Source organism: Rissa tridactyla, chromosome 6 (assembly GCF_028500815.1).
Source record: "Rissa tridactyla isolate bRisTri1 chromosome 6, bRisTri1.patW.cur.20221130, whole genome shotgun sequence".
Taxonomy (NCBI): domain Eukaryota; kingdom Metazoa; phylum Chordata; class Aves; order Charadriiformes; family Laridae; genus Rissa; species Rissa tridactyla.
In genome coordinates this window covers 39,691,523-39,718,949 of record NC_071471.1, presented here as the reverse complement: position 1 = coordinate 39,718,949, position 27,427 = coordinate 39,691,523, and the positions used below count along the sequence as shown (strand labels likewise).

The window sequence follows — 27,427 nt, the reverse complement described above, 5'->3', positions numbered from 1 at the left end:
CGCGTGTGAAACACCAAGAAAAGGCTTTTGACTCATACTTTTGGGGGCAATGGAAAATGAAGGCGGTTGATTCTGCCGGGTGGAAGAGGTGGTGCAACAGTCCCTTATAAGTAGGGCTGCGCGTGCTTCTCTCGTTCGTGTTTGAACGGTGTGCAGAGGGGAAAGAGAGAGGAGACGAGAGGAGACCTGGTTACTCTGATATTAAGCCCAGTAACTCAGTTTAACTCTCAGGGGCTTTCCGTTTTTTTTTCCCAGTTTTTCATGCCTTAAAATTTTCCCAAGCAAATATGGATTTGTCGTGGACCTCTTCAACACAGAGGGCAAGTAACAGACCACGCGTTTAAAACTCGTCAGACCGGAAAGTATCTTCAGGAAAAAAATATTCAGTCTTGAGCCCTGGATTGGGGAACCTGTTATGTCCTTGAGCTCGTTCCAGCGGCTAATGGTCATCACTGTAAAAATGCGTGCCCTTCTCTTGCCAGTGGCTCTAGTTGCGTGTTTCTCTGCGAGAGCAGAGTTTTTCATTCGCCCGTATTTTCTCTGTGCAAGACACATAATCACAGTAATAGTAATAATAATAAAGATGATGAGGACGTGGCGTAGGATAAGTTACTGGATGTGATGCCCCTCGTGAAGGCGCTTTAGGGAATGTGTAACTTCAGCCACAGCAGCCCTGGAAGTACTTGTGTTTGTAGCTCAAGTATTTGCAGGATCAGGCTTTATGTGTAAGTACTGAAGCGTAGTTCAGTGGTATGTTGGATGGTGTTCAGAGATTGCTGAAAATGGTGCATTAAATAGCACTTTGAATTGCAAAGTGCTGGTTCGGTTTTGTCTATGAGAATGATAACACTTATTATCTGATTGTTCCCTGTGCAAATCTCACCTCAGGAAAAATTAAATTATGTTTGAATTCAGCTAAAGCAAAGTATATCATTATTTCCTTTCGTTATTAAAAGGGATTTTTACTGTTTGTTTGTTAAAACTGAAGCAGCTGCCATGTTAGAGCCTTAGATGATTTAAAAGCAAATACAGAGGCAGAGCCATTTACAGTACAATTGGCTTGTTTAATGTGATTTAATTCCTCTTCTTGGCTTCGTCATATTACCAAATTATGTTTTCAGCCCCCCTCCCCTTTTTAATTCTTTCTTCTTTTTGTTATCAGCAGAATTGAAGCTGCTTATCAGTAACCACGACAACCAGGATAAATACTTGTTTTAAAGCTGATGCACATTCAACCTGAATGGTCCACATGACCCAGAACATTCAAGAGGACAGGCAGCATGTGCTCCCTTCTACAGTCAATCTCCCCCTTCCCCCCATCTCCATCTGCTTTAGAAAGCTAATAGGGCAGTTTAAAAACCTTTTATATCGGAGTGGTTTTCTGTAGGCATACATGGCTGTTGGGGCATGGGCTGGCCTGTGCCTGTGACATGAGGAGTAAGGGGAGAAGGAAATTTTGGGAGGCAAGGAGACAGTTTCATAGCCCAACTCTGAACTTGGCCGCATCCCCAGCGTCAGCTTGCTTTTCTCCTGCTCCTACAACTACCGTTGCGGCAGTCACCTGCGGTACGGTGGGAGAGCGAACCAGTGCTTTGCAAACCCTCCATGGAGGGGGAAGATAATCCCAGACGCGCAGCAGCTAAACAAAATGAAGGAAATGACTGGGATTGTGGGGGACAGGGAAAATGGTTGAGGTAGGAGAGAAGCCTCAACACAGAGCCCCCGCCTGGTCCGTCCCCCATCTCTGGTGGAGGCAGGCAGGCAGGCAGGCTGGGGTGGCCGGAGACGGCTGCCTTCCCTCTTGAGGAAACTTAGGAAACTCTGACTTACCCAGAAATCCCCTCGACAAGGATTTCTGCCTGGCCTGTTTGCTCTCTCCCTTGCTCTCTTAAGTTGCTTGATGCTGTAGAATAAATCCTTTAAGCTCTCTCTGTCTCAGTTTCTCTCTCTGTGTAATGGGGATAATAATTTTTACTCATCTCCATAAAGCAGTTTGAGGCCTGTGGATGGAAGGGTTATATAAAAGCTGGAAATGACGATTGTCAGTCACTCTTCTTTCGAGTCTAGAAACACCTCATAAACCTGCTTCCTAAGGCGCAGGAGGATCCTGGGAGCGCAGGGTAGGAGCTGCAGTTATGAGGAGCTGAATATTGGATTAGGGTCTGAAAAAGGATGTTGAATGCCTGGTTGGAAACTTTTTCGGTATTAAATTCCTTTCGTCTTCTTCAAAAATTGGATTTATGATTCAAATTCAAAGTGATTTAATGAGAAATATTATGGAAGATTTGATTATATGGACATACTGTCAGTCATCGTTCAATATACTCTGTTCCGTCCCCGTTAAGTAGGACTAGAACAACTCAGATCCAAATCACCAACTGTAAAATGTTCTTCAGCCATGTGCTTTAAGTACGCATTAGATGGTGCTGTCTTTTTTCTTTTTTTTTTTTTTTAATGACTGTATTGCTGTTGGGTTGAACAGTAGTTTCAATCTCCAGCAGATTTGTGAGTACTCTCTTTCTTTCAAATGTTAAACTAATCGTAGGAATTCTCTGAATGGCTGATGCTCTGCTGGTGCTGTGACAGAAAACGGAGGGCTGAGGAAGTGGCACGGAATTCTGAGAATTAGCTCTGTCTCTTCCTTGCAAAGGAAGAAATACCTGATACATGCAGAAGGGCTGTGCATTTTATTCTGTGTATTGGCAGAAATGGCTTTTGACTTTTGATCAATTTGAAAGCAATATCAGGCAGGCAAACGTCCATGTAAGAATTACAGGCAACTTGTTAACATCATCATTATCTGGTAAACATAAATGTAATCACTGTGTTCCGTATCCTGCAACACGTTGCCTTTGTTCTTGATTGCATTAGCATTCAAATAGAGGGGGCTTCTCGAAGCAAGGATGAGTAGCATGGGTCCTGCCAACAAAGCGGTATCCCTGTTGTGGCAGTAATTTACCCAAATTTATTAAACTCAAACCCACAGATTTCCTGTCCCATCTCATGGGGTTAAATTATTACTGTATTTGCATTTATCTGTGAGAGAAATATGATTCTTAGATTAGTATTTTTAGGTCTCGTGATTAATTAGCCAGCCAAGGCACACCAAGTGGTGTTACTGGAGTGAACAAAGACCATGGGAATGAAAAGGCAAGCTGGGCAGGAAGAGCCATTTTGGTAAGTCTTCCCTAATGACTGGAGAGAGCATGGACTGGTGTGCTAGAGCATGCAGAAGTAGTTTCGTGACGATGATGCGGCTACTGGAACTCCACCGCCGCTGCTCCTAGCTTACAGCAGCCTAGTGCAAAGGGACGTGGATCCTACTGGGGCTCTGAGCCTTGTGTCTGGATTCAGTGTGTGAAGTGGTCAAGCAAGGAGCCATCCATAATCCTCCCCTGAAGGTTATTTCATTGGGAGAGCCATCCTTTCTCTCACAGGCAAGACCCAGAGAAGTAGGTGATGATTGGCATTGCTTCTTGGCCAGCTGCAGTTATCCAGATGATGATTTGGGGGTATTTGGCAGCTTATGACTGGATGGTGAAGGTGTTTTCATTGCAAAATTGTTCTTAAAGGTTTTTAGGTCATAAAGACCCAGTTTCTTCTTCCTCCTTGTGGTCACTCTTTCATTGTTCTGCTGTTTCGGTTGCTCTTTGACTTTTGGGGGGGATTCAGGTTTTTTACTTAATTGTGTAGTAAGTTCATTTCTGTCTGCGGAAAGCTGTGCTGTCTCCCCTTGGGATGTTAGAACAGGCAGCTTTTGAGACGTGCAGAGCCTGTATGACCTGCAGTCCTTGGTCTGAAAGGTCAGCTACGCACATCTCCGTCTCCTCTACACCTGTGTTCTCCTGCCCATACTGCAGAAAGTCCTTGCCAAAGGAGTAGAACAGGGGAAGGAAAACTAGATCCTACCGTAAGAGCTGGAAGAGCCAAAGTCTGTTTTCACATATGAGATCAGCCTTTTTTATCTTGATGGCGAGTGTGTCTGCGGGAAGGGGATTTTTTAGCATGCATTTGGACCATTGCTTTGGCGTAGGATGGACTGCATTGTCACTTACATGACATTTGTTTCACTCACTTAGTTTGATCTGCAAGTTAAGCCCCTAGACTAAGCTAGTTGTCATTGATGAGGGAATAGTAGCTCCAGAGAGGGAGTTGATCCATATCTTACAAAACATCTGGTTGGAAGGCAATGTCTCTGGCTACAGCGGGATCTGCACAACTGTTTGGACTGAAATGGCATTACTAGATGAAACGAGTCCCATCATCTGTGCTGCAGTGGGCTGCTGAGGACCGGTCTTGGGAGGGCAGTGACACCTGAACGTTGCTCTGCAGCGGTCATGAGCATCCCGTCTTGGGAGTCATGACTGTGTTCATTGAGAACAGCTAATCCTCGCCGTTGTCCCCAGTCCCTCCGGACGTCCAGGTGCATCCTCCATTACCTCTCTGTCTGCTACATATTGATGATATGGTCAAAGCCGTGCATACCAGTAATGATAAACTAATTATGATACGTGTATCCTCGGGGAGGCCCCCTTAGTAACTGAGGGCAATGAAAGAAGGCAGAGTAGCCATGGCACCGTGTGGGAGAGGAGCCTGACGGACAGAGCCCTGCAGCTTCCTTCATTTTCGCTCTGTATTCCAAATAACTCCCTTGCTCAATTTGCTACCCACACACCAAAGCATTGTCCCATTTTATCTGGTTCCCTTGATACTTCCATTGCTTATCTTATGAAGATCTGTGTTAACATTTATCAAAACAAATGGCAAGCCTGGGACCTTTTAAGTAGTTTTTTTAGTTAATAAAACCAATCTTCTACTTCTGTTATGTTAAAAGTACATTATCTTTTTATTACAAACTCTCTGCAGCTCTGTCTGTTTTCCTTCTTGGCAATTTCATGACTGCTCCAGTTGATTGCTGTATGGAGAATTACAAAATCATTAAGGGTGGGGTTTTACCAGCTGACTTACAGTACAAGCCATTTCTCAAAATAACCACAACAGTGCAATACTGATGTGTAATTTACGTCACAGTATGTTTTTATGAAATAGTTTGTGGCTTATTCATTTAGATTTAGAACTGAATATCTCTTCTCTCGCTTTTTAATCAAGCTTTCTTCTTCCTTTTTTTTTTTTTTTTTTTTTTACTTTTTAATATTTTCCACTCCTAGGCTTGGCTTGCCTCCAATTTACCAGCTACAGTGAGGAGGAAAAAAATGATTTATTTTTTTTCTTTTGCCTGCAGTTTAACTGCTAGTGTGTTTTCCTCTTTGATGTATACATTTTTGTTAACTGCTTCGGAAGAGATGGTAGATTTGTGGTAGAATATATCGCATAAAGGTGGAGCAGAGAACTGATAAAAGAGATGCAGAAGTTTGGAATTTCAAACCATAGCAAGCGAGTGACGCTATTTAGCCTTCTGCTCTAGTACATTTCCTTTTTAAAAACGACTTTCTGTATAACGTCTTGTAATTAGAACAGGAAATCATTGAGTAACTATAAGAAGAATAAGAGCACTTAAAATGAAAAGAAAATTACCTTCCGAGAAATTATATTCACAATTTTTTTTCCCTTAAATTTTTTTTTCTTCCCTTCACATTACTGTGTTGGTAATGATAGTAACAGATGTACCTACTCTTATCTGTATCATTGTTCTGCTTATGTTTTCTGGGGGGAAGGGGGGGAAATCATTTTCAGTAATACAAAAAATGAATGGACAGAAAATGGGAAATGCCTAATTACAAAAAATATTCTGTGTCACAACAGAGTAGCAATTAAATTGAAACTTCAATATAATTATCAATAACAGTTGAGCCTGGAAGGGTGCCAGGCGCGTAAAGTTGGTGCTCAGCCTTTATGTGGTTGCTAGGAGCACGGCGAAAAGTATAAAGCTTAGAGAAAGGAATGTCTAATGTAATAAAGTAACAGAAGGTAGCATAAATCATTGTGAGAGCAGTTCATATTGACATTATTTTACTTAAATTGGGTCGAAACTAGACATTTAGTCTTACAAGAGGCACAAATTCATATTTCTTCTGCAGAAATAACTCTGTGCTTTCTGGGAAGAAGTGGAGTGTGCTTTCCTAGCACCAGCCTCGTACATATTTGGAATCTTTTAAGCAAAAATCTTTAAATGTTTGTTTCTGTTGGCATCCGAATGCATTTGCACTAATACGATTAAAAGAACTAAAGGGCAAAATACTTGGCAGCTTTTGCAGTTGAGGTAATTAGGTACAGGAAGGAACATGCATAGTTTTTCCATCAAGCTCTATAAAATCCTGGTGTGAAGGTCTTTTTAAAGAAAAAAAATGCTTACTGATGTTGAGAGTAGATTATGGCGGTTAGCAATAACATTATAGGCTGATGTTTCCGAAACAAGCAAACAAAAAGCGAGTTATAGTTTTGTATTTCTCTGCTCTCTCTGTAAATAGTTCTGGCTCTAGACGGATTTGTTAGGAATTCGTGCTTTTAGCAGGCTTTATTATTACTTTTTTTTCCTTTGGGGGCTTTTAATTGTCTTGCGTTACATATTAAAAATGGTTGTGCTGATTTGAAAAGTCAGTTCTTGCATAGATTCATTGTGTTTGGCATTTCATGCATCTCTTACTTACAAAGACAACTTGAAGAACATGTAATCCAACATAAATGCCAGGCTGTGCCAAATCCCAGCTCTCTTTACCCCTCACAAAGGGAACTGTTGGATTACATCTATGCATATATAGGCAGCGCTCAGAAGGCAGGGGTGGAACCTTGCCTCCTAATTACAGTTTCTCTGTTTTCAGCCCTGAAATATATAAGTAGATGAAAAATGGACATTGGAGGGGGTTATTAAAACACACAATTATGATATAAGCATGGGATTAGAGTAATTTCGGTTGAGCCTTACAAACAGCCTACTGTAGGTATTATCTTTCACTGTGTTCTCTCTGTTGAAGCAAAAATGAGATTCAGAAATACAGCATCTCGGTTTTCTAGGATCTCAGTTAAATGTTTTTAGAAATTACATTGTTTTTCTTGATTTTAATGGAATGTGATCTATGTTTTGCTCTCTCATCCTTCTCAGAGTGAACTCTTTCTAACCATTTTTATCAAAAATATTCAGCGATATACACTAAGCCCACCATTAAATGGCACGTGTTGTATTTTGCTAGAAGAAAAATACTTCTTTGGGCTTGCATTTTATTAGGGATTGGTCTACTTTGATTTCTATTTTCTCACATGGGCGTGGTTGAGAAAAAAAGCCTTTGTTCCAGGAACACTCTGTTTGTCTTTCACTAAACAAATCTTCAGTTTATTCAGCGTTTGTTCATTCTTAGATTTATCTGTTGAACCTGGGGTGAATAAAGAAAGGAAACAAATGCATTATAAAGTACTCACTGGAGTTGCACAAGGATGTATAAAAGTGATCCTGTAAAAAATGAGTTGATTTTAATTTATGCCAGGGGTTTGAGTTAAGCTGTCAGTTGTCAGGGGTAGAAAGTTTGTGTAATTCTGTGCAGGGACTTACAGCACATTTGTCTAGAAACTAATGGTTTACTACAAAGGCACACGGGACATACATTTATATACACCCTGTTTAAAAAGCTGACCACATCCTGGCATAAGAAAAGTGCTGTCAGATCAACAGATTCAGCTCACCACTATCTACACAAAGGTATAAAGTAGTAATAACTGTCAGGCAGGCGTGTATGAAACTCTCGAAGGAGCTAAAGGACGGATCATGTGCTTGTTAATTCCTAGAACAGTTTTCCTGATCTGATTTTTAGAGTTTCCTAATAAAGAAGCGAGCGCCTTATTCCCAGGAGCAATTGGCTCAATCGTGCTGTTGTGTCGGCTTATGGGATACTTACTTGTTGAAAACAAAGACAAGCATGACCACATCCTGATTGACTGAAAAAGGTTTTAGGGCCATAAATTTTATTTTCTTAGAAAAGTAATGTCAATGCTGTTTACCAAAATGTATTGCTCTTACTTTTTTACACAAATTGTTTGATCTCCCCACCTACGTCAGGGTAGCGGGGAAAGTTCAGAGTTTTTAAAAGTAATGGCTTTCAGGAGCTGTGCTTGTAAAAACACTACTTCCCAAGTCCGTCTGCTGGGTTGATTTTTTTTGCAGCATTGCATTCATCTGCCATGATGACATTCTAGGTGATATATCTGCTTCCAGAGGCTTTTTAAAATTTAGCCTTTTATGTGTCAACATTTCCATTGCCTCACGCAAATCAAGATGAGTTGCACCATCGTATTTAGTTGGGGAGAACTGATGTGACATTTCTTTCAATATCTGAAGTGATTTTTACTTTAAGGGTAAGAAAGATGATTTCAGTATTGGTAATGGGATTAAATAGTAGACCTTTTGTCTCTGACAGAAGAAATAGCTGAGTTATTCAGTAATCAGAGTACAGCAGAAAACGTAAACTGCATGCTCTTATTTTGTCTTCATTGGCAAAGCCACGTTCAGTTACCCCACCAGAGGAGATAAATGAGCATAAAAAGAAGTGCTGTTAAGTACTGGCTGCGTACCCACAAATGAATAATTTCTCATGTTTGCGTCTCTGGTTGGGGTTTTTTTTGCTGTTAGGTTTCCTGCTGGTTATCATATGATGAAACTTGATAGTGATATTTCAAAATCTGCCGCCTTGATGCCTAATATCATCTAAAATCTGGGGGAATGGAAAGGTCGGAGCTCTAGATTGCTTTGTACTTTGAGCCCGCATTTTAACAATTGGAAATTCATTTGCTCGTTGTGCTCTGTAGGTGTTTTATTGAGTCCTGCTGCATTTGCAGTTAACGTGAAGAAAGTTATTTGTACCTGTTGGGGTAGCTTAGCGTCAGTGAGCAGGTGAGATCAGCCCACCTCCCCGGCCCAGGGGCCCTTTGGTAGTTGCCAGTATCAGCTACTTCAAAGGAGAGTTAATAGCTGTATGCTCTGGGGCTTGTATGTTATTATTTTTAAAAGACGTTAGCTGGTGTAAACATGAGTACAGTAAGGCTGTATAGAGAGCTGAGTAAAAATGACAGGTAATATTTCTATCAAAGCAGCCAAGTTGGCAAAGTATGGAGAGTACTTTGATTCAGGCCGTTGGCCAACTTCTGCAGAGCGATGTTCTCTTCCTCATGCAGGTAGAGTCCTTGTGGGCAAGCATGGGAGAAGTGAACAGAAAGCCAGAAAAGAGACTGTTTCAGTAAACTTTTTTTAAATTTCTATTTTTGACCTACCTTTCAAAAACCGCTGTGCTACAAAAGATAGGTTTTGAGAAAAGACTGAACAAGTGGGCCATGGGTTTTCTGAGATGCTTGAGTTACAGCCCTTGTTTTGTATTTTTCTGACGTACTAAGAGTATTTTTTTCTTTTCTTTTTTTCTTCCAGGTGAGGATGATGAAGATTCAAACCTGCTAATTCTCAGCTACCCACAGTACTGTCGATATCGTTCCATGTTAAAACGCATTCAGGACAAGCCTTCTTCAATACTAACAGACCAGTTTGTTTTAGCCCTGGGAGGCATTGCAGTAACAAGCAAGAATCCCCAAATCTTCTATTGTCGGGATACATTTGATCATCCTACTCTAATAGAAAATGAAAGTATATGTGATGAGTTTGGTAAGTCATGTTGCAGCTATTTTCTTTTTCTCACAAGTAAAGATGTTTTTCTTCTTTTTAAACGTTCACTGATTTCCAAGGGGAAGATGTGATTCCTTTGAAGTGAATCAATGCTGTTTATGTTTGAAATGTTAAGTACCAAATATGCTCGCTCTTCTGTGAGACTGAAGGCTTCTTGCCACTGGTGATCTCGGTATTGCAACTTGAGTTTACCACAGCCGATAATGTTACACAGGTAGGGTGTGTAGCACTGTTACTCAGTACGAGTGAAGGGATCCCTTGTCTGGATTTGAAATTTGTCTACTTAACCATTTGCCTGTAGCCTGTGTCTTTCCAGAAGCTTTACAAAGCGAGTTGGGTTTTTTTAAAGTCATTATTGGTGCAATATGGTAACAAATGCAAAATAGGAGAGACTCCCTGCGCGTCCCATTGCTGTTCCAGAGCCCATATCAACTGCGCGTGTGCTCCCAGGGCCCTGGACAAAAGTCAGATACAACTGGTGTTTCTGGCCTTCCTGGAACATGGGCTTTTTGAGTGAGGGCTTTGCCAGTGCTAGGAGCTTGATTTTACAAGTGCAGAGGCACTTCTGGGAGGTGACCTCTTAATTCCAAGGGTGTAGAGAATACTCTGCAGCTCCAGAGAAGTATGCAGCCCCTTACAGCTGGGAGAGAGGGCTGCAAAATTCAGCTCCTGATAGCTGCCAGGTGATTTCACACCTTTCTTTTTTTTGTGTGTGTGTGTCTGATCAACCCAAGGGCAGCGGATGTGCTGCTGAATGTGTGGCAGAACGCATGTTGTGTACACACGCAGGGTAACTCCAGTAATGGGTCCAGTGTAATTTCTTTAGCGGTGTACCTGTGCTGTGAGAATTAAGTTTTATTACCCATAACCAGATGGATGAGCGCTGCGGCTAATGCTAGCAAAGTCTGCTCGCATAGCGGTGGGCACACCTTTGCTGTGTGAGATCCCTGCACCTCTGCGAGGAAGTTCTTGTGGTCTCTTAGAGAATTTCTGATTATGCATTTAACATATAATAATGGGAGTGAGAGGGAAGGGGTTCAACAATGCCTGTGACGGGAGAATCATCTCCCCTCTTTTTCCTCTCTCTTGCACGCTGGCTTTGAGCTTGGCGCCCATTCCAGCCCTTGTTGTGTTGGCAGAGGAACGCCAACCCAACTGGTGGCATTGGGGCATTTTGTGAGGTGGTGCAGGACGGCTCCTCTGCTGCTGCACCGATCAGCTCCCAACAGGTAGGAGAGATTCTTCTTATGCGCTGTCGCTACTGGAGCACATTCCTGCTGTGAATACTCTAATTTTGTGATGTCAAGCTTTTGCAGGATCGGGCCCAAACTGTCAAGTCTGCTCATACTCACATAAAACGTTACAGGCTTTGAATGAACTATGAATAAAAGTGTCGGTTGCTTTTAGGGGGTGGGGGTGGTGAAAAAATGAATGAAATGCCCTGGAAGTTTGGTCCAATAACATAATAGTATCATGTTGATTTTTATTTACTCTGAGCCTCCAGCTCAGAATATAAAGTTCAGTTTTAATTGACTATCCTTCTTATATGGGAAAGGTTATTTTAGGCTTGAAGGCGTTTGATGAGCGTACCATCTGCTTTCTGTGGAGTATTTTATTCAGGGTCACTCCTTGATTGCAGGTTTGTTGAAATAGTTGGATCCATAATGTAAGTGTATCATGGAATATTAGTAATAGATGAATCAGAGATGTGGAGTGATGCAGAAACTACGCTTAGTGAACCATAGCAAGTGCTTTGTTCAGTCTCTGAAAGCTAACTATGCCATTCTCTTGACCTTTGCGAGGCAATTATCTCATTATCAAACCAGAGCCACAGAAATCTTAGCCATAGAAATTAATAATGTGTGTTTAAAATTTAGTTTGGTGTAAGAAGCAGATTTTTTTAAGTGCCCATAAAACAAACAAAAAAATACTACTCTTTAAAAGTATTTCTTATGAAAATAATGATGTGGTAAAATTTGCGAGCCCTGCTGTGTTAGGAAGAAAAAACTGGCCAATGTATGGTTCCGTTTCTGTATTGCAAAATGTATGGTGTCAATTATACTACCTTTGTTGAAGGCAACAGGCAAAGTGCTATTTTATCCTTTTCTTCGCTAGCAGGACAATAAAATGTACAACACTTCGTTATACAAACAGTTTACATTGATATCATGTAGATTGATGTCACATGTGGAAAGTGATGACTGCTAAAGCTAAACAGAGACAGGGTGGTACAGTAGATAAATGGATTACTCTAAGGCACTGGTATTTATCAGTCAAATCTGAGGGGAGACCAGATTACAGAAATGTGACTAAAATTCTTAAAAGGTGTCTATAAGGAGATCCAGACACATTTAATTTGAAGGGTTTGGCTATTCCTTACCTTGCAAATGAAAGAAGTGTGCAGAAGAACGAGAGAGGAACACGTGTATTTCCCCATCACCTGAAATTTTCCAAACTCTGGAGCGAGTCCAAAATTTGGGAAATATGGTCTACTGATGTCTTTATGTGAGAAGTGCTGGCTTCTGATAGGGATGCCAGGTCTTCTTCAGAAACGTTGCTGTTGGGGAAGGTGTTACATGTTCTCTGAGTGTTGGAGTACTGTGCGACAGATAGAGCGTGTCACAAGTGAGACGCCAGGAACACCTTTACAAAGAGCCCCATTCACCGCAGCATGTAAGCTGTTGTCCTTGTTAGGCAGTTTTAATACAGAAAAACGTTTTTTCCAGGAAGTATTCTCTCTACTTTTTTTATATATATTTTTAACAAAAACGTTTTGTTCAGCTCTGACTCCTTCTCATCCTCCCCCTTTTCTTCCCCATTCTATGGGGGTTAACAAAAACTAAATAAAGCAGGAAATGAGGAAGAAAAGTTAAGTTTTGTTGACAATAAATAATGTTATTTTGGTGTGGGATTTTTTTTCTTTTTTAAGTAGAAGAGGTATGTAAATGCTGTCTGTCAGCTCCTGAAGAGATGCTTTGATGCTTCAGGCAGTGCCATGCGGATGGCCTCTGTATTTCCATAGGGCTTTTGTAAATGTTAGGCTGTGGTGAGCTTCCACTCCGGCTTCGGTGTGGGCTGCCACAGCCAGGACCTGCTGCCGATGCTGTGGCTACCTGTGTCTGCCTCCCTCCTGCCTGTCCACTGCTGTATGGCATGTGCCCTGGTGGTTTCGGCAGGAATATTCAGGACTGATTTCCTTGCAGAGTCCTTTTCTGATTCTCCTCGAACTCGGTTCAGTGTGCCACAGCATCCCATCAAGGAGGCCACTGGAGAAGTGGGCTGCTGAGGAATTGGCTGGGCAGCTGGAGAGCCTCAAACATTGGCATCTATTTCTTTTCAGCCTCCCAGGGAAGGACTTGCTCTGCGTTTAAAGGGGAAAGACTGCTGTGAGTGGGAAGCCTCCTGGTCCCATTCTTGTTGGTATAACTACTGATTAGTTAATCTAACTGCCTTGGAGGGTTCCCCTCCAGAATGCAGATAGTCTCAAAAGCTTGCTTCTCTTCAGAAAGCAGAAGACATAAGCCATGCTTGGATGGCTTGATAGCCAAAGTTCATGGATATGACCACAGTCAGACTGTGTACTTCTTCCTCCTGAAGTAGAAGCAATGGGGGGTCCTCACCAGCGTGAAACAGTCCACGTGGGTAATGAAATGCTGGTGTTGGTGGTTAGGAACAAGAAATCTGGGATTTTGAATGTGCACAGGAGGCTGGAGTGGAGTTGTCCACGGTCAAACTGAAGCAGAAAGGCTTGAGCCCTGCCTGGCGGTGCCACCGGCCCGTGCAGGTTTGCAGGTGGGCACTGAGTGAGGGCCAGGGGGAGACCTCGGGATGGACCCGGGCAGCAGTGGCAGCCGAGTCCCTGCCACGGTCCCGCGGGCCATGTCTGCCCAAGGGAGGGACCAGCTGGATGTGAGCAAACGGGATCAGTTCCCTCCTTTTATTTCTCTGTCCAGACTAGAGTTCACCTACGCATTCCTTTATCTAACTGCTGCTATTAATTGGCATGTGGAAAAAACCAAACCCCTATTTCCTCATTCTCCTGCTCTCTTAAAATAAAAAAATAATATGTACCAGCTGAACAATTCATTTCTCTTCAATTTGAGATCATTGGTAAAGACTTTTTTCAGAATCTTTTTCATTTATTAGCCTCTGGGGTTACTGTTATTGAATAACTTTTGTAAACGTATATAATTTACTGGCATTTGCTGTGCGGTCATCTATGCTGCAAGAGAGAAGGAATGAAAAAATAGGGATCCTAATAGTTTTCATTATAGACTGAAGAGATCTAACAGGAGGCAAAGCTGCTTGTGCAGCATCCAGAAGGTGTATCTGAGGGTCCCTGGGCAGAAATGGGTGTGCAGGTGTTGCTGGAGCGCACACACGTTCTGCGTTTCCTTGTCCGAAGAAGGTGACTTGGCCTTCTACTGGACTCACGCCTACTCCGCCGCTTGGAGGGACTTCCAGGGCGCATCGATGAGTGTGGACCCTTTCCCAACCCAGCTGTGGGCTGCATTGCCAAATGCGCGTGGGCCCCCACAGCAAGGGAGCGCAGAGATGAGTCTGTCAGCGTCACCTCCACCTTCTCCAGGCCTGGGGGCTCAGCACAGCTCAGAAGCAGGAGGGTCAGGTGCTTGGGTGATGGTGGATTTCTACAGCTCCATCAGCTTCGCCAGGTGAAAATCTCGCACAGAAGGATTAATCATGGTGCTTTGCTAGATAAATATTATAAATCCTGCCTGCTAAAGATGAACCAGGAGTCTCGCATTCATTTTGTGAACATGGGGTTGCTTTTTTCTATAAACTGGAGTGTGAGAGAAAACTGAATTCCTTTATTTCTTCTCAATTTTTAAAATCTATTCGGTAAATTTTAAGGCATTCTGGATTATTTTTATAGCATGCTGGGTCCAATATGCCATTAAACAAGCTGTTTGGTCCCTGGGGTACTGTAAACACTTGTTCACCCCCAAAAGAAGGTTAAAAGTTTTATTTTTGTGTGCAAGGGCCAATTTTTATAAAACATTTCATACCAAAAACTGAGAGAACTACATCCTGCTGTGGTATTAATATCATTTTTTCTCTGTAAAATGAAACTTCTTCATTTTACCATAACATGAGCAATGCGGAGGGGAAACTGCTCATTGAAAAAAATTATGTGTAAAGGGCAATGCAGGCCCCACTTCCCCTCCTCTCCCCTTCCCCCCCCAAAAAACCTTAAAAATATATTGCTTGCATTGGGAAAAATCATCTCCATTAAAAGCAAAACAAAACACAAAATGTTCAACAACTCGGATCTCCATGTAAAACAATGCAGAAAGCAGATTCTCTCACTTGCAGGGCTGGCAGGGAGTGGTGAGGAGTGAGGGATGACTTACCCGTCCTCCCAGCCGCCGGGGTTTCTGAGCCAACAATTTCAGAAGGACTCACCTTCCATCTTCTCCTTGACCAGGGAAGCCGTGGCAGGACTTCTTAGGGATAGGTCATATGCCAGGAAAAATGTGTAGGATGAAAGCTGATGACTTCAGGGTACGGAGTGGTACCATTACTGCTGGTATAGCTGAAATTTGGCCTTTGCTTTTGTTATACGTCTCAGTTTACAGAAGTTTGTGACTCATAGATAAAAATCAGTTGTTTAGGGGAAAAACATAACAAAACAAAACCTTGGCAGGGAATGAGACTTTAAAAAAAAGAAAGAAGAAAGAATGTTTCCAGTCTAAATGAAATACAGTTTTCCTGTTGGTGACTTTATTTGTGTTAGTTAAAGTTGGCTTTTCTTTTTAAACCACCTCTAGTATAAAAATTGTGCTTAGGCCTGAAAGGGTGGTTTTTAAATGTTTTTCCGCTGATGTAAAATATCAGTGTTATTGCTGTTGACTCCTTCGGCTACCTGCAGGATAATTTCCATCAGTGAAATTTAGAAAACCCTGAAGTTTCCAGAGAAATGCTTCAGGCTTCTTTGTTGTAACACAAATGTGATGTTAGAGTGGGGTTGGTGTTAGTGCTCCTCTGCTAAGATGAGAAGATTTAAACATTTAGAAATGCAATAGGAGGGGTGTGGAGGCTTTTTATTAGCGTGGATAGTGGGACCTCCTTAGATGGAGCTTTATGGTGGCATCTCCAACAGTCTGAAAAATATGCAAATCTTTTCCAAGGTCCTGGGCAGGGTGGCTTAGCTAAATATTTCAAATTTTAACTCTCTCAAAACAAAAACAGGACATAGCTGAAGGGGAAGTAATGATTAATGCATAATAGTGCTATACGCAATATAGATAAATGTACATTTCCTCTTCTCTCCCACCCCACCTCTGCAAACATAAGCTTTTAGGTTGAAAAAGCAAATCTGGAAATGTTCTGGATTCTGGTCAGACTTCTCTTTTATTTTGTTAATTCAACTGTAGAGTAAGATATTAATGATCCCCAGATGTTGTTTATAATGATTGATTTTTCAGTTGTGAAAAAATACTTGCAGTTTTTTTAAACAATTGATATTTTCTAGTGTGCTCTGCAGCGTTTGAATAAAATGTCTGAAGGCAGAGCTGTTTATGTGCCCAACATAATTGCTTCTGTTAAGTGATTTCTTCATTCTTAACATTTTTAGCTCTAATTGCTTTTTCCCCATACATCTAAAAATAAATATTTGCAAGTTTTGCATTCTGTCACTCACTGAAATGCATAAAATATTTGTATACTCAAAGCAAAAAGGCACTGATAAGGGGTCACATTCTGTCTCTACTTAGTGGCGTAAATCCAAAATAGCTCGATCCGCTTCAGTGGCTGTTACTCAAGATTTTCACCAGTTAACCAAGGGCAGAATCTCACCCAACGTTAACAGCAAGCTGTTAAGTGAACATAAGTAATGTGTGGTAAAGTAAGATAAAATACCTCCCTGTCTGCAAGAACTTCAATAGAAACAAATGCTGTTAGCGTCTACTTTTTCTTTTTTTTTTGGTACATTTTCACTAGCAACCGTGGCTGTAACTGGGATAAATATTAAGATAGATTATTTTTCGCTTTATAGGCAAAACTCCTTTTTGGCGAACATCTACAGAATCGCTGATTTTATTGGGGTTGCCGGTTCCCGCTGCCTTTGGGAAGGCAGCAGATGCTGAGTGGAGGGGCAGGTGCTGCCTGAAAAACTGCTTTTGCCTGTTTCCTCCGTCCCCTTGGCATCGCTCCTCAGCCGGGGACGGCGGTGGCCGCCTGCCCCGTACGGAGGAGCTGCCCAGAAGCTCACGGTGGCCGGACGGCACCTCTGCGAGGGCACAGCTCCCGTGGCCAGGGCGCTTGGGAAACTGGTACGGCTCCTTACTTCTTTGGGAGGGTACGGCCTCCCTGCTGGGGCAGACGGAGCTTTGGGGCTCCGACGGGACGCGAGGGAGATACGTCCTCCCTCCTGCCAGCGCCCGTGGCAGAGCCGAGAGCCTGGGTGTGCCTGCTGCCAGTCTGGCGCTTCTTGTATCTCTCCTTTTTGATTTTTAATTGAAGAGTGATTATGTGATGGTATTGTGGGGCTTACATCTTGTATCAGCCAGAGTTTGGCAGAGAATTAACTTGTAGTTCCAGCAAACAAAGGGTTATTGAGTGAGCTGTTCTTCTGTGCCCGATAAATGTAACTTATCACACGGGTTTTGTCATCTGTTACACATGCGTCTGTTTTATTGGTGTCCGTTCACTAAGTGATTGTAGATATAAATGACTAATTCCTCCTATATAAGATTTCCACTCGATGGCTAGTTTTATGATTCAGCTATCAAAATCACTTTTTGTCTTCATAGCGAACAGTAAGGCAAGCTGCATTCATCATGAGTGTGAGCCATGTCCATCATAAATGTTCTCATTTCTGGAGCCATCTTTTTTTGTTTGGGCTTTTTTTTTTTTTTTTTTTCACAATATGCCTTCGCTAGAGCATCCTTGTTTGAGTGTTCCCCTGGTTTCGGTGCCTCCCTTGTACCACTGAGCCTGGCCAGATTCTTGAGCTTTGTGTTGTGAGACCTTTTGGTCCACCAGCGTCCCCAGCCTCCCGAATAGTGTCCCCAAGGTGCTGGGGCTCAGCAGTGGCTGGGAGCAGGGGGACCTTTGTGGCCAGGGAACGGGCCCCCACTCCTGCACCCGTACAATGGAAAAGAGAAGTGGTTTATGTCAGAATATGGTCACATTCTTCTGATTAAACCCACTCAAAAAAGACAACATTGTAATATTTTCCAATGACTGTTTATCATGAATTACGTCAGCCTTAGTTTAAATTGCTATTATTTCTCCTTAATGCTTCTTGGTGCCTGCATAATTTACAGCATTGGCAGCTGCGGGACTATGAAATAACCTTTCACAACCACCATACAATAGTAAAGAACGTGAAGTTTTTGTTGTTAATTATTATGGGACTCCTTTAACTTTTTTACAAAGTGACATAAAATATTGTTGAGGTATTTATGGTTAAAGCTACTTTTACATGGATCTATTTTGCTTCTGGCTAGTTCTTAACTAAAGCAGTCATTTGTGGTTATTATGCCTTGGGAGATATTATGTCAGAACTGGTTTAAGAGTATTATTATGTATCACATGTCATATATTACATGTCAGCACTTGAGGCTGTCTTTCAATAAAAACAAATGTAATTTTAGTTAATGGTCTTTTAGGTATAGGCCATTTGTAAACTTACCTGAGTTCATTTGAAGCTATACTAAAAAGCTTTGTTCTCCCGGAGTGCTCTTGAGTAATTTCATTTTGGCTTGGGATGGAATTTCCAAAATATTTGTCATTATTTCAATCAGAGGGTGCTGCCTCTAAAAAGCAAATAGTTTCCCAATACCGAGGTTAATGTACACATTTTAAGGAGCTGTAACTGTTACTCATTACTTTGTTTACTTTTCCCCCCTTCAGAGCTCATGCTTCCCAGGTTCCCTACTGGTCAGGCTGATAGGAGTATCCCAGGCAACTAAGCCACCTAATGATGATACTTCACTGTGCCGCTTAAATGAATAGTTTATACCTTCTAGATAATCCCTGGGTGAAGGGGGGCATAAATTAAAGGTTGCAGGCGAGTTTTAGGTTTCCTTGAAGTTTCACTTCAAGTCTGGAAAGCGCAAACTTACACAAAGCAAACTTCGAATTAATATGTCATTCCCCTTGGTTCCAAATACTATGCATATTTTCCAGTGCGTACTTATTTAAAGCAAGAAATGAAGCATATAGGGTGTGCCAGAAAGTTTACAAAGAATGAAAACACATAAATGACTCATGTGAACTTTTTCTTATTTTTTTTCTTAATGTGTAGTTGGTTAATTACTGCTAGGCAAAAAAAAAAAAAAAAAAAAAAAAGGCATGATTTCTCTCCCCTTCCATCTATATTTGAGCACCATAAAAATGATCAAAGCCTCTATTTGTCTCTAGTTACATTTTACTCCATGGGGACTACTGGTTTTGGTGACTCTATTGTAGAGAACGGAAACCCTGCTGGGCAAAAAAAAAATCAGCCTCTGTCCCCCCACAAATGCTTGGGCTGAAGATGTGAAGATGCAAACGTGAAATTAAAAAAGCAAGTAAAGAGCACGGTGAGCATTTTGTGTGTTGCTAAGTTGGAATTTAATAAGAGGAACATAAAATGGAGCTAAACTTGCCTGGATGCCACAAGATTTTTTTTTTTTTTTTTAATATTAGGGAACATGCTTGATTTCCCTGGAAATAAGTGAGCAATCTGAATTTAGAGTTGTTTGGCAGGGGGGAGGGGGCATTTTGTTCTCTTTTTTTAATCAAAGGCATTTCAAAAGCCGATGGCAAGTGAAAGGGGAATCTATCATTACGTAAGAATGCAGGAAACTTTTCTGTTTAATGAATGAATATTAGGTATTTGTGGAGCAGAGAAAAGGTGGTAAAAGAGGGAGACAGAGCTGACGTCTTGGGGATTTTAATAAAGACTGAAGTTAGTAGTGAAAAGGTCAAAGTGCCATTTGTTGAGCCCCTGCTTCTGGCGTGGTTTCAAAGCTGGCAGTGCTGACTGGGGGGCTGTGATGTGTGTTAATGAACAGTTGTGGCACTTAACTGAGATCATGGGTTGGTCACATGAGTATATATAAAAGATATGAGTGAAGATTTGATTCCCCCCCCCTCCCCCTTTCTGCTGCAGCCTGGCTGTTGGAAGGACCAAACAATTAAAAGAAATGTTTGAAATGTTTGAACACCACATTAAGTCCCCTAGTCTGTAAGGAAAATGAGCTATGAATAATAGAATACTGCTCTGGTTAAATATAGTTATTCAAAATTGTTTTTAGCTACAGATGTTATGCCATTTTAGAAACTTAGACTAAATAATGTCAGATCTTGTTTGCTTTTTTAGTATGTTATTCATTTATTGGGAAATTCAAAATTTAAAACAGCTGGGATGGGGTTTGGTGTTCACTAAGTAATCTTTAAAATGTGTACATTTCAGAGTTACTCTTATAGAGCTGTTTAGAAATGACTGAATTGTATATTATAGTTATAAAGTTCTGTAAACATGCTCTACCATGTAGACGGGGAAACATGAAATGGGAAAATGAGATAATTCTGGAGCCAAATTTTATGTACTACAGACTTGATAAAACAGCAAATGGCTTTCTCAATTTAAATAATTTGTAACTTTCCAGGAACGTGCATGGGTGTTACGAACAGTACGTCTAAAATAGCAGCGGAAAAAAAATGTTCATTCTCCTTTAATTCTCCCTTTGATGTTTATGTCAAAACGAAGGAGTTAATTTATCTAAGAGTTTCACTGCATGAGTTGGACTGTACAAAACCAATCATGTAGAAATAATAGACTACCATTGGAAGTGCTGTACTATTGCAGTTTTAATAGCTCTTCAGTTCTGCTCAACAATTAGTCCATACATTTTATAGCTGTGTCTTTAAGAAACTGGCACACTCAGCAAAATCACAGTAATTGGGAGATGATGCAATGTGGAGAGAAATCAGAGGAAGAAAATTAATTGAAAAATAGTGTTTTGTTCGGGTTCGGGTTTGTTTTCTTTTAAAATTTTAAACACTGCAGTAGTAATTACTGGTAGGTGAGACTTCTGCGGAATTTAAATTCCACGTGGCTGGGTTTTTCTGAATTTTTTTTTTTAATCAAATTGCAAAAGAGGCAAAATAGCACATTAAAATTCTTGCTATAGTTTTCCGTGTCTGAAATCAAGCGAGGGCGTTAAGGGTGATCCAGAGGAGGGTTTTCCCCTCTATTGACACCAGTGCTGTTGGAGTAAGTTCTCATTGCTTGTCAGCATCTTCATAAACCTGATCAGACAGATAACAGACAATACGTGAATTAGGTTATTACTTAAGCAAACAGCTAAAGAGACCTCAGCAATCCCTTTTTGCTTGTGTCCACTGGAGAAGGTACCAGCGTGTTACAGTGTAAGCATCCATCTTCCCAGTCACAGCCAGCGGATGCCGGTAGTTTCTTCGTAGGACTTTTTATTTTTTATGCACAACTACTGAAGAACAAGGCAACTAAAAAAAAAAAAGTGTTGCTTTTTTTGGGAAGTTTATCATTAGCAATTAGGACTTTGTAATGTTTTTTAATTGATTTATTGTCCACTATGGGCCAAAGGCCAGTGAAGCAGTGAGAGTTTGCATTTCAGCTGAAGTTTGGGCCTTGGTGTTATATATAGCTGTATCTTGGTCTTTAGTGATCAGACAAGCATTTCCTTGTGCCTTGGGGCTGCCGTGTTGGTCTTAATGCCATAAATTACTTGAGGGTAATGATAGATAACCAATTGACTAGAGTAGGAGAGCAAACCTGGTTCTTAGATGAATAAGCAGGGGAATAGTGAGAAGAAATAGGGAGGTGTTAACTACTGCTGCATATAACACTAAAGGAAATCATTATCAACCCCCCTAAGAGCTAACATTTTTGGTAAGTCAGTCAAATGATAATGGCTTTCAGCAAAAAAGGTGATACAATTTCATGGGATAACTGCGCTACTAATACTCAAGTGTATTATTCTGAACTACGGGCTGCAGAGGAACATGGAAGAGCAGAAAGACTTTTATTAGATTTTTTTCCCCACTTTCACCTTTGTGCCCGATTCCGCTGCCCATGCTTTACATGTCGTATTGAAATACTGGACAAGGTTAAGGAAGGACCCAAGGAACAAGTCATGGCACGGAAAACTCTTGCCTTCGAGTGAAAGACTAAAGAACGTCAATCCATTTAGTGCATGGAGGAGAAGACTTAAGAAGGGACCCGATCACAGTCTCTTAGTACCTCCCTGAGGAGAAGACCTGTGGTGGTTGAGGCCTCTGTAATTGGCAAACAGACACATAGCAGGACCTCGTGCTTCAAAGTGGAAGCAGATAAATTAATGCTGAAACTAAGGCACAATTATCTAGCAGCGAGGGGTAATTAACCCTGGAAACAACTTAGCAAGGAATACCATATATTCTTTGTTACTTGAATCTTTTAAATCAAAACTGCTTTCCAGAAGACATGATCCTTACTCATGCAAGAGGTGTACTGGCTTCATCCAGTGGTCACTCTGACATTGTATAGACAGTATTTGCAGAAAGTAGACAATTCCTTCTGGCCTTAAAAACTGTTACTGTATTAACATATGTGATTTATAGCATTTGGGCTGGTAAAGGCTAGATCGTGCTGGATTTTCTGTCCGTTACACAATAAAGCAAACCTTCCTGAAACTTTCTTAAGTAGACAAGGCAGAGCTTTACACCTGCTCTATGGACGAGAGGCTGAGGAACAGGGTTATGCAGGAAGCTGGTGCGTTAGGAGCTAAATGTCAGTGTCTTCACTGGTCCACCTTGGTGGCTGTGGATACCCCGTGTCCTCTTTGTTCTCCTTACGAGTCTCCATCCACCAGGAGCAGTTGCCTGCCTCGAAGCCCCAAGTGGGCAGGGTGCTCCTCTGCTCTGGTCTCTGGGGGCTCATCAGTCCCTTGCCTGTTCTCTGTTGGGGATATCTGCTCAGGGAGAATTGGATCTGGTCCATTTTAGGCCACTTCAGTAACTTCTACAAAGGGCTGTCTCCTCAGCTGAAGTATGGAAAATGTAACCCAATAGCATCTCATTTAAATGTGCAGCAACACACTGCGAGATCATCTGCAGACTTACTCTACTGACTTCATGAGTCTTCCCTGATGGGTCCCTCACAGGCGTCTCCAGTCACCTTACCTTTTTGCGTAAGAGCCTTAAAGAGCATGTTAATTAAAAAGCAGGTGTTAGCAACAAGTGAGTAATAGAAGAGGAGGAATTTATTTGAAATCAGCAGTTTCAGCCCACAGAAAGGGTAAGGGAATATGTGAAAAGGGTAATGGTGATCATCCTGCTAACATGGGTGACATTCGCAGACGCTGCTGCTGCTTCAACAGAGAGGTACTGTGCAACCTTCCAGCTCTGTCATCACCCTCCTGTGTTTCACTCTGGATTTGCAGCTGTAATAGAAGTTGTTAAACTCCCAGTGAAAACAGCTCTTTGCTGTGGGGTGGCATGTTTACTTTAAGTAGGTGTTGATGATTCTGCTTCTCACTTCGTTGATTAAATAAGTCATTTCATCTTCATCTTAAAGTCTTACAAACTTCAGCTGCACTTTGCTGAGATGAGCCCGTGTCCCATTACATACTTTCACAGAGGTAGAGCACAAGTTTGAGAAGCGGAAAAGACGATTCCCAGGGTCTTTAGCAGCTCTTAGCTCAGAATACCATGTTTAAAATCAGCAGTATAGTTGCCCTCGTTCTTTTATAGCATCCTGATTTTGCAACGAACCATAATTGTTTGGCTGATTTGCCAAAAAAATGATGGTTCTTCAGGGTTTTTTTGGTGTTGGTTGTTTTGAAAGGCAGCCTGTAATTAAGATGAATACATGTACATTGTGAATGTTTAGTTATGGTAGAGATGGGTTTGTTATAAAACAAAAAAGAAAAAAAAAAAACAAACAAAAATTACCTAGTTGCAAATCCTTGCAGTTGTTTAGTTTAGAAGTTTAAGTCAATTTATGGAAGTCTGTGTTTACTGTCTTTAGAGCTTGATCATGGCATTGGAATGTATTTTGGAAAAAAAGACCCTATAAAATGAAATCCACATTTACGGGTAAGGAGCACAGAGCACTTAGGATCAGCAGTGAGACTACAGTATCTCTTTGAAGTATAGTGAAGAGGAGTACTTGCCGGTGCCATTTTGGGTTTAGAAGGAGGTGAATTGATACACTCAGTAAGTTCTAACACTGTCGAACAGCAGCCAGACCCAACGCCGTTAATTTCATGAGAATGTGGCCCGTGATACCCCAATGACAGCAGTCAGAAGATAAAACTAGATCTGAAGCGCTCCATTTAAATAAAACTTTATAATAAAGTCAGGTCTCCTAAGACGCTTCTTTTGTGCTGCGCTGCATGTGAGTAATGTGGGTGACTCATCCAGCCTCTGACATGCTGTAGCCACCAACATTCCCAGCCACCAGTGTTGCCCTTCATAAGGGAAATATCCTATTTTTGGTATGACGATGTCCTCAGTTTTGAAGAATTTTCCTCTTTTAAAGTGCTCAGACAATTAATGCCTCATGCATGTATTCAACAATAGTTGCCTAGCAACCATCAGAAATATTCGGGAGAGCAAAGGAAGCCGAGATGAATGAGCAGAAACATCAGCCCCCATTTCAGGTGAGCTGGAGAAGGTGTCAGGGCTGCACTGTTTGGGTCTAAGCATGAATATCCATGAAAATCAGACAATCCCGAAGCAGCAAATACAAGCTCCAACTTGCACGTCCATCAGATGCAGAGATGAGATGAGTGGCAGGAGGTTGCAGTTGGTTGGGCTTTCTCAGTTTCAGAAGCCTAGACCAAACCAGCATAACGATGGTTAAATTACAGAAAGTCAACCAACACTCCTTAGTGGCTGAGGAAGGTTTTCCACCTCGTGTTGCATTCCACCTGCAGCTAGAGAACTGGTAAAGTTCCTTTGGTGTAGGTTTGTGGGCATGGGTCTAAGCGCCAGGCAAACCCCTTGCATGGGGCTTGGCTCCAGCCCTTCTCTTGCGTTGCCACCTGGTTCCCACTTCTCCTCCTTTCGGATTTTGATTCTGGCATAACTTTTACCTCACAGGAGGTTTTCTCACTCCTCTGAGTCAAGTCCTTGATGCCTTTTTTTAGCACTGGAAGATGCCATTTGAGTGAAATGGAAATTTTTTCCACAGTAACACCCCACAGCAACTGTATGTCTGTTTGGATTTTGGTCTTTATTCCTTTTATTTTTTTTTTTTTTTTTTCATTAGAAAGGTTGAAATGAAATGTTTGGTCTAGGGTTGGAAGGACTGAACTTTGTCATGCTGGGCTGGCATACTCTTGTGGACGACTCTGCCACAGCGATGCTAGTGTGGCCACGTCCTGTGCCTGTCCCTTTCTCTGGATGAGGTCCGCTGCTCCTCCCCAGTGGCTGTACCATTGCAGCTGCTCAGAGCGCTCAGCGTTTGGTGCTCAACACAGTGGAGCTTGGGAGCACAGGGCCCTGGGACCCACGGTTCGGTGGGACGCACTTGCATGTCAGACCCATTGGAGACAAAAGAGTTTTGATCCGTAGAAGTATTTTCAGCTGGTTTCTTTTCATTACACACATTACAGTTAAAGAGCCTGATAGTTCCCCTTAAAATGGTGCTCAGAACATTTTTGACTGCCTGCCCCGATTTGAAGAAAATGATGAAATTCTGGCATTTTCCTCTTGGATAGAAAAGTCGGATTTATGACCATCTCTACTTCAAAGGTAAAGGTTAAGAGCAAGATTATGATCTCCGTTCCAGTCATGTAAATCCACAGGAGTCAATTACTTGGGATTGACAGTGATGTGATTTAGATTGGAATCTGGCATTAAAGCTTTTTGGGGTTTGCTCCTACACCCGTGCACTTCAGTGCCACTTGACTGCCGACTCGTTGCTTTTGGTATGTGGTGGTGGTATTTGCATGTGGAAGTGCCTCAGGGGCCCCACATAAAACATTGGTTCACTAGCTTTAGTGGTTTGTTTTTTTTTTTTTTAGATTAGATGTTAAAATGTTGAAATCAAAATATGTAGGGGGTGGTCGGGAAGTAGCAGACGCACAATGGTAATCAGAATAATGTGATTTTTGAGGCTGGTATCTCATGACTTAGAGCTGAAAAAAATCCCTTCTGTATCTTGGAGGTCTGAGGCTTTTTCTGATCATAAAAGGCATTTATTTCTGGCCTTCATGCTTGATGAGATATCAAACTTAAAATATGCCATGATCCTATAGTCTGGTAGTGCTTTCTGGCACTGGTCAGTGGCTAAATATAGCCAGTTTTGAACCGCTGTGATAAACCTGGAAATAATGTTCAGCAGAAAATTCTCAGACAATTCCATAGACAAATGTGGAATATGAAATTACTTTTCTGGATTGCATCTGGTTCGTACTGTATATGCTTTTGTGCCCCGTCTCTCTCATCCCCATGTTTTCCAACTGCTATCCTACAAATATTTTGTGGTACAGATAAATCTTAACTGAAGCATCTCGGTGGTTCATGTTGGTTCATGCTAAAGTAACAAATAACATAAAGGTTTTTTAAACCTCAGCTATTTCACGCATTCCTTTTGGCTTTGTAAACCATTTTGCCTTGCTTTTACGAAAAGAAGGTGTATTTAAGAAAAAAAAAAAAAGCGCATGTGTTTCCAAAAAATCACTGATTGTCTTCAAACGAACATAGTCCAGGAACATGCAGATTCTTGCATTGTATTATGGGATTAGTGGTATTCATCTGTCATGCATAATGCGAAGGTGATATTCAGAGGAGGAAAAGAGTCTTTTTGAAAGGATTTTTTTTTGTTTGTTTTAAAGATATACTCGCATTTGTTTCCTTTTCTTTTATTTTTTTTGTAACTCACGTATACTTCTGCCAGGCTATGTTTAATTTCAAGATGGTGTCTTTGCTAGAAAGATAATAAAATGTAATGTCTTCCACAACCTCTTCGTATGCATGATTGCATAAAGCTTGTGTAACAGTTTATTATTATAAAATTAGTATAGCATAGCATAGAGCAAACTGGGCCCCTGGCCAGATGAACTAGACAATGAATAGTTATATAAGGTTTTGAAGCACATGTATTAGAACACAAGCGCCCTGTATTTTCTTCTCAATTGTCTGCTGTTTGTTAATGTTTCCCTTTCAACGTGATTGCATCTCAATTTAATAGCACTTGCCATTTCAGGGTTTACTGTGCCAACGCTCGCGTAGTTACATCCCCTCTGTGCTGCAAAGCCTGCATGTATATTAAAACTGAACTAGGCATGGTTAGCTAATGGGTACTTCGAGAGATATGCACTTATAGAATTAAGTGATGTATGTAATTGTTAATTTTGTGTTAACAAGTTTGAAAAATGTGTTTCACCAATAATTGTAATGCTCCATTCTGTGCAAAGTGTGACATTTTAATTCTTGTTGAACAGCTTCCTACCTCTGCTCTGTGTTTTCATGGCAGGGTATTATTTTGCAATCAAGATAAAAGCATTATTTATTAAAATTCTGAAATATTACATTACTGGAAGTTTTAAGCTGCAGATCAATCTCCTGTTTCATAAAAGCATTTCATTGATTTTTTTTTTTTTTTTAATTGGTCTTCGAATTTAAACTTAAGTTCCACATTATGGATTGCGTATGATTCCAGAAGCAGAGGGATGTTTTAGTGGAGACTTGATGCTGTTTTAAAGGAAGCGATGTACCTGTCACCGAGCTGTGGGAAAGGCTTGCATTGGCATAGGCATTGTTGGGACCGTCAGATCCCAGCCTGCTGCAGTTTTGGCACCGGGAGCCCATTGACTCGGGCTGTGG

The 27,427-nt window shown here is 41.4% G+C and overlaps 1 protein-coding gene across 6 annotated transcripts in view; it reads left to right on the top strand.

The window, feature by feature from the left end:
• The window catches only part of ARID5B (AT-rich interaction domain 5B), a 120,484-nt gene that overhangs the window by 37,735 nt on the left and 55,322 nt on the right, over positions 1-27,427 (top strand). For all 6 annotated transcript variants that reach the window (XM_054205286.1, XM_054205283.1, XM_054205285.1 and 3 more), the window contains one exon: positions 9,368-9,598. In XM_054205286.1, coding sequence (XP_054061261.1) covers positions 9,368-9,598 — 231 coding nt within the window. The remainder of the gene's footprint in view (positions 1-9,367; positions 9,599-27,427) is intronic.